General features: G+C 36.4%; 1 protein-coding gene across 1 annotated transcript; it reads left to right on the top strand.

Moving 5' to 3' along the window:
• The first annotated feature begins 884 nt into the window (after nucleotides 1–884).
• LOC121952156 (complement factor B-like) lies at nucleotides 885–11,849 on the top strand. The gene is made up of 19 exons (XM_042498672.1): nucleotides 885–963; nucleotides 1,406–1,470; nucleotides 2,285–2,491; nucleotides 2,581–2,766; nucleotides 2,859–3,035; nucleotides 4,403–4,489; nucleotides 4,799–4,938; nucleotides 6,255–6,399; nucleotides 6,510–6,638; nucleotides 6,977–7,087; nucleotides 7,286–7,420; nucleotides 8,683–8,798; nucleotides 9,146–9,278; nucleotides 9,463–9,601; nucleotides 9,784–9,860; nucleotides 10,627–10,727; nucleotides 10,871–11,000; nucleotides 11,168–11,217; nucleotides 11,372–11,849. The coding sequence occupies exons 1-19, from the start codon at nucleotides 956–958 to the stop codon at nucleotides 11,549–11,551; spliced, it is 2,316 nt and encodes a 771-aa protein (XP_042354606.1). The 5' UTR covers nucleotides 885–955; the 3' UTR covers nucleotides 11,552–11,849.
• The last annotated feature ends 1,058 nt before the right edge of the window (nucleotides 11,850–12,907 follow it).

A 12,907-nucleotide genomic window follows, 5' to 3' on the forward strand; every position in this document is an offset into this window, starting at 1 on the left:
TTGCTTGTTTATGAGTTCGAGTCTGAAAATAGCACTTTAGTGTCTAGAATTGCAATGAAGATGACATTTTTTTACAATGATATTAACACAGTGGTTCACAAATATGTGGAAAACTGCCCTACGTTGCAATGATAAGAAGTGTTACAAATGTTTTAAGTACCCTGCTTAATCAGGCCAAGTGCCTAAAAGCCTACAGTGCCAACAACCTATATTATGACATGCTATAAAAATGCTAACTGGAACAAATAATGATGTCCGTGGTTTGTCCAGAGGGTTGCACCCTCAGATGGATGAATGTGTGCATTTTATAGTAATCAGACACTTAGATCGCACAGAGTGTAAAATTGACATTCTGGACAGAAAGCAGGTAAATTCAAGTGTTCATTAAATGTTAAGAGAGTGTTTTCAATAAATTAAGACAAACAAAATTAATCAAAATGCTCCACTCATGAGGACAAAATTCAAGATATGTATTCAAATGTGAGCAGCATTAGTGTCCAATGACTGAGGGAAATAACTTTGTGCATGTTGTCCCCTGCTGACCTTTCAGTTTTCTAATATTTAAATTTTTCACTGACTACACACAGCGCTTTCACAGAAACTCTGTCACACCAGCAGAGGATATAAAGAGTATAAACAGCAACATTGTGCAAGTCGCTGAACAGATAAGGAAGATTGACAAATGTCAGGGAAAGCTACAGTTTAACCACACGCTGTATCACTGGCTGTTAAATCAATACCTGGATCAATGTGGCAATAAGCAAAGCTTAACCGTGCCTGCAGGTTTTGGGAAATGATGAAGTGGGTTGGTTTCGCTATTACGTTACATTTACTGGTACTGTTTACTGTTTAATGCAACATGTGACTGTGTGTGTGTACAAATAGTGGAAAACCCAGAGCTGGCCTACTTAAACAGGACACACAAAGAAGAGGGCTTTGGACTACAACAGACAAAATGAGCAGGTAATCGGAGCTGCACTGAATTTATGTATTTAAATCTAACAAATCTTTGAGGAAAAGGGTTTAAGTTTTAGAAGTAAGGACATGAGATTCTTTTTTAAAAATCTTTTTAAAAGTATTTCTATGTATTTTAATATTCAGATAGTACCACCAGGTATTGTAATAAAACTTGCTTTTTTTCGACATTATAGAAATTAATGTATTAATGTATATTATGTATATTAATTATAGTCATTAGTTTAATACAACAGTACAAATTTGTTGGAACTTGGTTGGGTGTTTTTTTGTGACACACACTATTGATTTTCTTATTTGTCAAAAGTTAATAATTACCAGGATGATATTTGTTAATTCCCTCCCTCTTTCTTAACACCACTGTCCATTTTGAAATAAATGTACGGCTCCTGGAAAGTCCTCTCATTTTCATATTGCTCCCCGGTTTAAGATTCAACATGGGATTTTCTGTCCACTGGCGTTGGCTTGCTGCTCTTTCATGCCTCCTCTGTATGGGTGAGCCACTTTTACTTTAGAAGTAATATATTTTACATGTTATTTTGACTTTCTATATTTCCAAAATGTCCATGTATTTTTATTTACTGTATAAGTCAAGTTGGTTTTGCTACAAGAACAACATAGGCTATAGACAACATGTAGATGTAAAGTGAAAATTTGCTGCTAGTTTTTTTTCCCTGAATGTCACTGTTAAGAGAAACTATTTGTCTTATTTCAAAAGAGCTTGTTTTAAGTTGAATTGGAGAATACAAACTGAGACTCCATCATACCTTTAATGGACATAATGAGCATTAAAAGGAGTATAAATAGGTATAAAGAATATAAATATGTCATTTTGCAGTGATTCAACTTGTCGTATAAAATTAGTCAATTTAATCAGTTAAGGCAGCCCAGATACTTTTTTTTAAGTTAAAATGAATAGTTATTTTTTACCATGCAATATAATCTAATGCTTCTAATATGTGCTGTTTGTAGTGCTAACTTCAAATCATATAAATCTAACACTAAGGGTAAAGGGTCAACACTGTTTAATATGAGTGTTGGGGTGGAATATAAATAATAAAAATTATCTTGATCACACATTTATATTAACTTTTAAAATGCAGCAGAACTTCTTACAGCTGACAGAAACCTGTGAGTTAAAGGGACACTTCTATTTCTTCCACATAAAGATGAGCTAAATCATTATGTAACATGAAAACAACTGCATAATGTCTGACATGGCTCTGGAGGGAGCTTTCTGAGTCTGAGTGCATTATTAAATCTTTGAAGGGTGTACCACTCCGTGCTCTAAAATGGTCAAAATTTCCAGGGGGTGAAGTTCGTTGTGACTGCACAGAGGACAGGATGGAAATTGCAGGAGGTCATTACACACTGACAAAGCAGCTGAACACGAACAGCATGTTGGTCTACCACTGTCCCGAGGGCTACTATCCATACCCCTATTCGACCCGCCTGTGCCAGGCTAATGGCTCCTGGAAACCAGCACCAAAAAGATTTAGACCTCAGAGATGCAAGGGTGAGTGATGTGATGATGATGATGATGATGATGATGTTTCTCACTGGCTGCCTGCTCTACACAAAAACTCAGATCCTTTTGTTTTACAGTTGTTGAATGCCCAGACCCCACTGTGCTGGAGCATGGAGAAGTCTCCCCTCCTCAGGAAAAGTACTTTGTGGACAATGAGACCATATATGAGTGCTACTCTGGATACACAATGCGAGGCTCATCCAAACGTGTGTGTTTACCAAATGGGAAGTGGAGCGGCTCCACTCCCATCTGCAGCCGTGACTGTAAGCCCTGAATGGCCACCTACTCAGGTTTGGGGTGTATCCTCACTGGTGGCTGTTTTATGACTTGTGTTTTGTCTTTTCTGTTACTACAGCAGGAGACAGTTGTGCTGATCCTGGTATCCCAGCTGGCGCTTCAAGAACAGGGAACATGTTTGGAATTGACGAAACAGTGAAATACAGCTGCAATGGCGACCTGTTTTTGGTGGGATCAAGTGAACGGGTGTGTCAGGAGAACGGCCAGTGGACTGGAAATGAGCCAGCGTGCTACTGTAAGACAGATACCTACAAATACAGTTCTGTTTGTACTGGGTCTAATGGAAACTGTGCTTAAAGGAGCTCTACAAGATATTCAGAGTGTATCTATGATTCAGAGGTTGCCTGCACATGGCTGTCAATATGGAGCTTGTGCTAACAGTGCTAACAGTGCAGGCTGTTCTCATGCACTGTTCGTACTTATACCAACAAGAAGTAATGCACCAGAATGCTTTTATAAGCCACGTAATCAAGAAGGTTATTACGTGACCAGTGTGCTTATCGGAGTATGGAAGGAAGTAATATAAAACACAAAAGTCATGTAAGGAGGCAGGTTAGGGGGAGTGGTCAAACAAACGCAGGGCCTTCACCAAGGAGACGGGTGTTTGTGTCCTATGTGAAACCAAGTGAACTCTGAATCATTCATGGTACGTTGTCATCATGTTTCCTTTCCTAAACCCAACTTTTGTATGTTAACATTAAGTACATTACGTTCAGTAGGGTGCGGTCAGGTAATCTGGGACAGTTTTTGGTAGATTCCCAAAAAAAAATCAAAAATTCTGAAGACTACCTTGAGTGTTAAAAACACAGGACTTTCTCCCAGGAGGCTGGTGTTCAAGACCATGTGAAACCATGTGAACAATTGTTTTCGTGCAGGACCTATGTCGTTACAATATTTCTTTTTTCTAAGCCTAAATGCACAGAGACTGACACAGTTGTGCCAGTTTCTGTGGTAATCAGGCCAAGTAAAGCAATCTGCCTGCTTACATGAAACAGATGTTGAAAGACATGTCATCAACTTGATCTAAATGTTCAAACCTGACTTTAGCAACATGCGAGGCACAAAAATAAGTCTTAGCACACACTGTTGAAACAAAACGTTGCACTAGCTCAGTGTTTTTATCTTTTTCTTTCTATTTGTAACAGTCACTTGCCTTTACACTCTGGTTCTTGTTGCTGCTTACGACACAGTTGGCCTGGTTTGGTTCGGATCAAGCACAATCTAATACTTAGTTATCGTCATAGCTCTGTTCACTTGTATTTGTATAAACTGTTAACCTCAAGCAGTGTTGTCTTTTAAACAGCTTGTCTTTCCCTTTAAAAATTGCAGCCTCCTGGTCACTGGTGGGAAGCCAGTGAGGGATTGTGTGCTACCGACCACTATTGGTTGATCAGGCAGATGAATCTCCATATGCAGAGGGAGTCTCTATTTAGGTGATCCCTCACCAGCTTCCCACCAGAAGACGCTGCCTGAAACTACTGAGAATTTGACCCCGGTCTCTGCAGTGATGGGAAAAATCTTTTATTTGCTTTTTTTTAGGAATACTTCCACCTTGTCACAATTATTACAAACGGTTGTTTGTGTGACTTTTGCTTCTTGCAGACAAATACACCTATGACACTTCGCTGGAGGTTTCACAGGCATTTGGTAGCGCAATCAAAAACAGCCTCACCACTTTGGAGCCCATCGGTAAGTTAGTGGAATAAGCAATAATTTTGCATTGTTTAATAGCAATGCTATATAGATTATTTTTGCTATTACCACAACTTTCAGTAGAGAGGTATGTATCATTTTGTTAATAATAAATATCACAATAATTTCATAATTTATCCTACTTTACACTTAACTCTTTCAAAACATACTTTTTCAACAAAATATTAGTTCTTAATTAGTTAGTATCAATCTGACACTGTATTTTCTTATATTAGACATTTCTCTTAAGAAACAAACATAATGTGTATGGCACAATAACGGTTTTTGTTGTGGATTTTTTTTTAGATGACACACAGGAGGGAAGAAAAATCAGGATTTCAAAAAATGGGACACTTAACATCTATATTGCAGTGGATATTTCTGAGAGCATTGAAGAGCAATATATCACAGATGCAAAAAATGCTTTGATAAAACTTATTACAAAGGTAAGAAACAAACAGCTTTCCTCTTTATTAAAAATGAGAGCAAGTTTTATCCAAAATGATTCAACAGTATGCGTTAAAGTTTTACAGTTTTTTATTTATTTATTTATTTGGAGAGGGTGATCGCCACAGTAGCCTCTTTTACAATATGCTGAATTTGCGATCAGTCAGCAACATTGTGCTGTGGCTGGAGATGTAAGACTGTTTTCGCTGATTGTGGGCTCAGTTTAAAGGATGCACATGGGGTGACTGTTGATGGATGTTGGCAGTAAATTTGCTGAGTTGTTAAAACATGTTAGAAATATAGCAGTTAGCGTGACTGCTCTGGGCATTTGATCAATCACTCAATCTGTTCCAGAGCTAAATTATATTTGTTTGTATTGGGCATGGCAGAGGAAGCTACTGTATTAATTATAGGCCAGAAAAGTCTTGAGCATATTGAGACTGAAGTATTGAAGTATTTTTCCTCAAAACACTCCACTGCCATTCAGATTAACAGCCAGTCACTTAATTTGCTTTGCCCCGTTTTGGAATGAAATATTTAAAAAAAAAAAATTGTGGTAGTTTTATTTTCACACAACTAGCTATTAAAAAAATTGAAAAGAAGAAGAGGGCGCAGTATGATATGACATTTCATAATAATGCTGCTGAGTTTTAAAAATGCACAGAATTATTTCACTGTTTCATGGTTATACTAAATATTTTGTCTGCAGTTATTCATATGATTATTTCATAATATCTTTTTTATTTATAGAAAACATGCATCATGCAGTTTAATTATTCCACCTTTTTTGCACAATGCATTTAATTATTTTTTCAACTTTTTCTATGTGACTTTCATAATACTAACTGAGAGTAGTGGATTTCACTGTTTAAAGTCATAAACTGAATTGTATTTATTATGTGACTGGGAACATATGAGGCTTTTTACGTTGTCTGACACACTTTTAAAAGCATATTTGGCTCGCTGTACATATAACATGCGCAAACGTAATCCCACCCCATTTGGCTGCCAGCACAACAGCCCATTAGAAGTAAATTGCGTTATGAATTACACATCAAAATCTTGATTGATGCTTCTTGGCACGAGTCTCTTGGCTTGTTGTCAGTGCACACTACAGGATTCTCTTTCTGCTGATAAATGAATCAATTACTCAACAAAATAACAACCATAAGCAGTTTGATACATAAGGAGGCGTTGAATTGACATAATATCTCACAGCAGTTTGACAAGTTTGCATGTGTTGTGTCAAAAGCACATACGATACTAAAGATCATTTCCCTATTGTATTTAATTGATTTACTATGTGTCTTCACAGATTTCATCTTTCGCTGTGACTCCAAACTATGAAGTCATATTTTTCTCTTCTGAATATGAGGAAGTTGTCAGTATTCTCGATTTTTTGGATGGCCATGTAGAACTCAGTGACGTCAAGAGGAAATTGGAAAATTTTAAAGTAGGCGGTGAGTCAAATAATTAGAGATATTTTATTTTATTTATAGTTTGAAATACTGTTTCAATAAGCAGCTTGAGCTTTATTTCACTTTTTATGTGTTTATGTTTTGACTCAAAGACAAAAACACTGGAACAGACCTGAATCTCGCCTTTAATATATTCTTGGAGCGAATGGCTCTCATAAAGCAACAAGTTGGAGTGGAGGGCTTTAAAGAACATCGTCACGTCTTTCTCATTTTCACAGATGGTAATTTCAGCCACTTGGCATATTTAATTTTTTCAGCACTGAAGCTTCCAATTTCTGTCACTGAAGGCAAATTATTGATTCAAATAAGCAATAAAGTGAGTGTAATTGTATTTACTGAGATATCAGATTATTCCTTTAAAATACACCATTCCCAATTTGTTCTTACTACTGCTACTTCCATTAAATTCTAGTTTCTGTGCAATCAAATCAGCACTGATTTCTAATTGTAGTATATTATGAAAGTATCATTTATATGAGCTGAAAGCAGTAAAAAAAAAAAAAAAGTTGTATTCCAAATAAAGCTGCTGTACATCATTTTAACACTTGTTTTATTGCAGGTGCTTATAATATGGGCGGATCACCAGCACCCACTGTGGCTAAAATAAAAAACATGGTATACATGAACCAAACTGGTGATCAGGAGAGTCCGTCTAGGGAAGAATATCTTGGTAAGTTTAACTTTGAATTTATTTTGCAGATTTCTGTTGCTAAATATCATTCAGCCTTTCGTTTCTGTTGACTCTTCCTTAAACACATGCTATATACTGTCAGTAACATTTTAGTGATGCCTCACCAATAACTTGAACACAATGTTTTAATGCACCCAAGATTGTCTCATTTTCATGTTCCGTTTCATTTTGTTACAGACATTTATATTTTTGCCATTGGAGCAGAGATCTTTGATGAGGATCTGCAGCCCCTCACAGCAGGGACCGGTGGAGAGCATTACTTCAGACTGCAGGAAATTAGCAATTTACAAGAGACCTTTGATGATATAATTGGTAAGTTATCTATGTAAATAAAGCAAGGAAGCTGAATGAATTTGATCATTTATATTGTGATATGTGTTATGTATTTGTAGTTTAACTATTATTGTTCTAGTCTACCATAGCATTAATCTCCACCCTCTAATTAGACATGGCAGATATATGATCATAACTGGAGGCCAGAACACGGTTGTCTTGTTTAAGAAAGTACATAAGAGCAAGCAGAACTATCACTCTTGATCTGTGTCTGTACATGATATGTAGCCACACCGCTGATGTAGCAGCGAAAGACAGATGTGATGAAGTATTCTTTTAGACCCCATTATATTATATATTAGCTATATAATACTGTATGATAGCCTACATATCAAACTTTGTAAATGTTGCTTTGTCACACATGGAGGAATGTATGTATTTTTTAAAATTAGGATTAATCCCATTAATTTTGGTCATCACATGGTATTTCCCCTGTAATGCAGGTTGATATATGTGTTTCAGAATGTATGTCTTACTGTTGGATGTATTTCTCAAACATTCATGTTCACCTCACAATGAATTTTGATTCCTTTACTCCCTTAAAAGTCCAGTTTGTAGAATTTAAGGACATATGTTGGGAAAAATGAAATCTAATATTTCTTAGTAGGTTTTCATTAGTTTATAATCACCTGACAATAAGAATTGTTGTGTTTTCGTTACCTTAGAATGAGCCTTTAATATCTATACAGAGCAGGTCCTCTTTTACAGAAGCTGTTCTACAGTAGCCCAAAATTGACAAATACTGTCTTTAGATGGGGCCATTTACATTTTTCGTGTTTTTGTGTCGGCCACATAGCTTAATTCTACACATTTAATGTTTTTTTCTAGCAGTTAAACTAATGGCATTCTCATCAGTTGTACTTTATGTTTTGTGGTCATTTTAAAAAATGTTAGCATGCTAACATGTTAACCTAAGCATCGTAGATTAAAGCTCAACATTAGCATTAACATTGTGAGCATGATGCCGTCCAAATGTTAGCAGTCAGCTGCTGAACCGTTAATTTTTCTCTCTATACAAATACACATTTGAACAAAACATTCACAGCTTGAAAATATGTCTGAAAATAGGTCTTCCTCTGACAATGCTTTGGATGAAAGCATCTATTAACTGAATATTTAGCAATTTTATATAGGCTAATGTAATGGCTTTAAGATACTAATCCCCAAATGCAGTACATTCAACATTAATGACCATGAGCTACATTGATTGGGTTTTGGTTCCTTTATGTTTTTTAATGCAGATGAAGAAGAAGTTAAAGGTCTATGTGGTCTTCATAAGGACTATGACTCAAAGAAGGACAGGACAGATGAAAGCACAAGGAAAAGGTATCCGTGGTGGGTGTACATTACTGTCCAGGTAAATGTTTTAGTATTTCATTTAACTTTATAATACAAATATGCAAGGTTGACTGTGTGACTCTTTTATGCATGAGAATGGACAAAAATGTTAACTGCTTGTGTTGTACCACAGTAATCATTAAAATCAGAATTACTTTTCCACTGAATAAAATAACTTTTTTGTTCATATTTGGCTTTGGTGAAAACACAGTGAAGTTTCAGATGTAGCATTTCCTGAAAAACTATTTTGTGCTGCCATGTTGTCCAAGTTTTTTTTTGTTTGTTTGTTTGTTTGTTCTTCAGCATTGTCACTTTGTGTTATAAATAACAACAATAATACATTTTTTTAACTATTTAAAATTTAAGAATGAAGGTCTGCCAAAGAACTGCCTCGGCTCTCTGGTGACCTCCAAATTTGTCCTGACTGCTGCTCACTGCTTTACATTTGGAGACTTACCTGAGCATGTCAGAGTTGAGATTGATGATGGAAATGGCAGAGGTAATGATAAATGTTTATTCAGCATCTGTTACAGTGTCCTCAGTTATAGTTACAGTACAGTTATTTACTTTGGTAGTCTGTTGAATATAGTTTTGAGGTGAAAATCATGTCATCATAAAATTGCGTGCTATCCACTCCTCCTGCTGAAGGCAACAACAGTTACTTGATATTGTCTCTTTTACAGTGAAAAAAGTTAAAACCTTCAAACTTCACCCAAAGTACAATATTAAAGCTAAAGTGAATGAGGGCGTGAAGGAGTTCTATGACTATGATGTGGCTCTCATCCAACTAGAAGACGATGTTCAAATCTCCAATGCTGTAAGGTGAGAACTTTTGTCGTACTTGGATTTAATGTGACATTCTCGCCCTACCTTGTTATTGATAAAACAGAATTTAAAATCATGTCCTTAAGAAAATATTTGTTCTGCACTTTTATGAATTAATGTTCTGTGCTAAAAGCTATTCACTTGGAAAATTATCCTCGATGTTCTTTTGTCTCATTCAGACCTATTTGCATACCCTGTACCCAGGAGACCAGTGATGCTCTCAAACTGGTTGGTAAATCCACCTGCAAACATCAAGGTGAAGTAAATTCTACACGCGGTGATAAAGCTTGGTCTTTAAACGTCCCCAAAACTGATCTTCCCCTGTTAATTGATTCTGACAGTTAAATCAACCACAGTTTAGCATTCCCTGTTCCCTGGTCTCGAAGTCAATGGGTGTTTTTTAGTGAGTTTTTTGGTTAGCTTAGTTTAGTTAGTAGCTTGGTTTTTATTTCTTCAAAAAAAGGCAATTGGCTAAAACACTTTAAAACATCATTATAATGAGCTGCTCTGAACATAGCTTGACAGCCCCATTGTGTTACCGACATTATTCAGCCCGTACCCAAATGGCCTTATTGATACTGGTTTTTTTTAAAAAAAACTGGTGTTCATTTGTGAAGATTATCTTGCTTAACGTGAGCGTGTAAGTATCATGAGTGTTTTCCACATAGCTTACTTTCTGCAATAATCCAATGGAAAAATCCTACATGCCATAACAACAGGCACTCTATAGCTTGTTATTGGCATTGTTGACTACAGACCCCTGGGTGAGAACAGCATCTGCCAAAAAAAAACATTCTTACCACTTGCTCCATACAAGACATGCAACACTTACAGGAAACAGCATTGTTTTTTGCTTTGCAGTGTAGCAGTAGTCCTATTATGATATAAAAGAAGGTAAAATCTGATTGTCATATGCCTTACAACTGTCTTCTTCTGTCAATTCAGTGGCTTTGCCATTAAAATTAAGATACCCCCAGAGCCTCAGGTACAATGTACTGTATTTTTGTGATCTCTAAATACAGAGGAGGTTCTGTTAAAGACTCATCTTGAAAGACTTAATTTCCTGACCAAGAAAGGAAACACTATATCGGAAAAAGAAGTCCACGCTAAGCTTGATGATCAGGTAAGTTTTATATTGCTAAACTGTGTTGTGCCTTGTGTGTGTGTGTGTGTGTGTGTGTCTGTGTGTCTGTGTGTTTGCTTTTGTCAGTATTCACTCAAAATTTCAAATTTAGCAATGGTTTTTCCTCCAATTCACCAATGCAGAGAGATACATGCATCCAACACGCATTAGGGGCAGAAGGCATAACGACGGTTAATCCAAAGGTTGCTGTGACTGATAACTTCCTGTGCACTGGTGGTCTGACTCCTTTCAGAGATCATATATCCTGTAAAGGTATGTTATGTTATAAGTTATTTCCCTCTTCAAGAGGAGCAGCTAGTTATCCTATAAACATCCCTGAGTTGAACTTTGTTATATTTTGGGTGTAATCGTGTGTGTGTGTGTGTGTGTGTGTGTGTGTGTGTGTGTGTGTGTGTGTGTGTGTGTGTGTGTGTGTATAGGTGACTCTGGAGGTGCTGTGTTCAAGAACTATGAGCATCGAACAGTACAGGTAAGCTGTTATTTTTTCATGAATATGCAAACGACTATGGTGGCAAAATCTATCAAAAGCTAAATAAAGCTATAGTGTGAATAAATTAGGGAATGTGATTTGACCACATAAGGTCTTGTTGACTACGTAAAGTAACCGGTGATGTCTTTCATAGGTTGCACTGGTAAGCTGGGGAACTAAGGATTTGTGCAAGTCGGGAGGTGGTCTCGTCGAGTCAGATCACACCTCCAGAGATTTCCATATTAATCTTTTCAGAGTTGTCCCTTTTCTTAAATCGGTCCTTGGAAATGACACCCAGGATGACTACGCACCACTTGAGTTTTTGAACAGCTAAATCCATTTACATGCATACATTTTTTTTCAGCATTTCAGTTATATGATCTGTTTATAGTGTATACATTTATGTTATTTTGCTGATTGATGCTGTGTTCAAAATGTTGTTGTTTTTTTTTTTTTACCAAAAACATACATACACATGCTCACAAAAAAAATGCATCACCCATTCCCAAAATGCACAATAGCAGTCCTGCAAATTGTTATCAGTTATGTTGCTCTGTACTTTATCATCATTAAATCAGCATCCTCAGTGGCCAACCATGATGTACAGCAGTTAATAAAACAGTATCAACCCATGTCTTGATGTTTTTGAAGAGATGCTAATCTATATGGTTTATGCTGGCCTGGTTTAGGATTAGCAGCATGACAGCATATACAGTGAGACAACATAAATTAGAGATTTTGCCATAATGTTTATATTATGCTTGCTATCTATTTAGTATATTGCTAAATTTTAGGCCATGTGGACAGTTTTGCAGAACTATTAGCAGAACTGCTTTATGGAAATATTTAGTGTTTGTAAGATTTTTTATCAGTAAGATTAGTTATCTTCAGTTGTTTGCTTGTAGATTCACTGCCGAAAGCATAACTGTATAAAATCATGGAGTGGATGTCACCCACTGGTTTGTGGACTCCCATTTTGAGGCCTTGATTTGGCTGTCACCATCTTGGATTTTTGGAGCCAAAAGTGACCATATTTGGACAACTTTGAATGGGTGAGTTATATAAAAATTCAGCCCTCGCACTGTTGTCATAAGTGTTGAAAGTAGTTTAGAGACCAAGACTGATTCTTTTTTTTTTTTTTTACCAGGCTGCAAATGTTTATTTCTGCTGTTAAGTAGGGCATTTTAACATGGGGGTATATGGGGACTGACTCACTTTTGGAGCCAGCCTCAAGTGGCCATTAGGCGAGCTGCATTACATTGCTCTTCCACATTTGCATCATTTTTGAGTCCTGGAGGTTTCCACTTAGCCAAAACTATATGTACTAAAGTAAAAAGTAAAAGTAAGTCTGTAATTTACCAAAGAAACACAAAAAGTACTTGTTTCTTAAAGAAAAATATTTCTTTAATTGTGCATTACTCATTCTGCGTTACAACACACCCCTGGTGGCACGGAGTTTGGGATTTTGGCCATCACCATCTTGGATTTTGGAGCCAAAAGTGACTGTTATTTGAACAAACTTAAATGGGTGAGTGATATCTAAAAATTCACCCCCGTAGATTGTTAATGAATGTTGAGATTAGCAATAGAAACCAAAACTATTTTTTATATCAGGCTGGAAACATATTTATATCTGCTCTTAAGTTGCGCATTTCAACATAGGGATCTATGGGAATTGACCATAGACTGT

The sequence above is a fragment of the Plectropomus leopardus genome, chromosome 13 (assembly GCF_008729295.1).
Source record: "Plectropomus leopardus isolate mb chromosome 13, YSFRI_Pleo_2.0, whole genome shotgun sequence".
Classification (NCBI taxonomy): Eukaryota; Metazoa; Chordata; class Actinopteri; order Perciformes; family Serranidae; genus Plectropomus; species Plectropomus leopardus.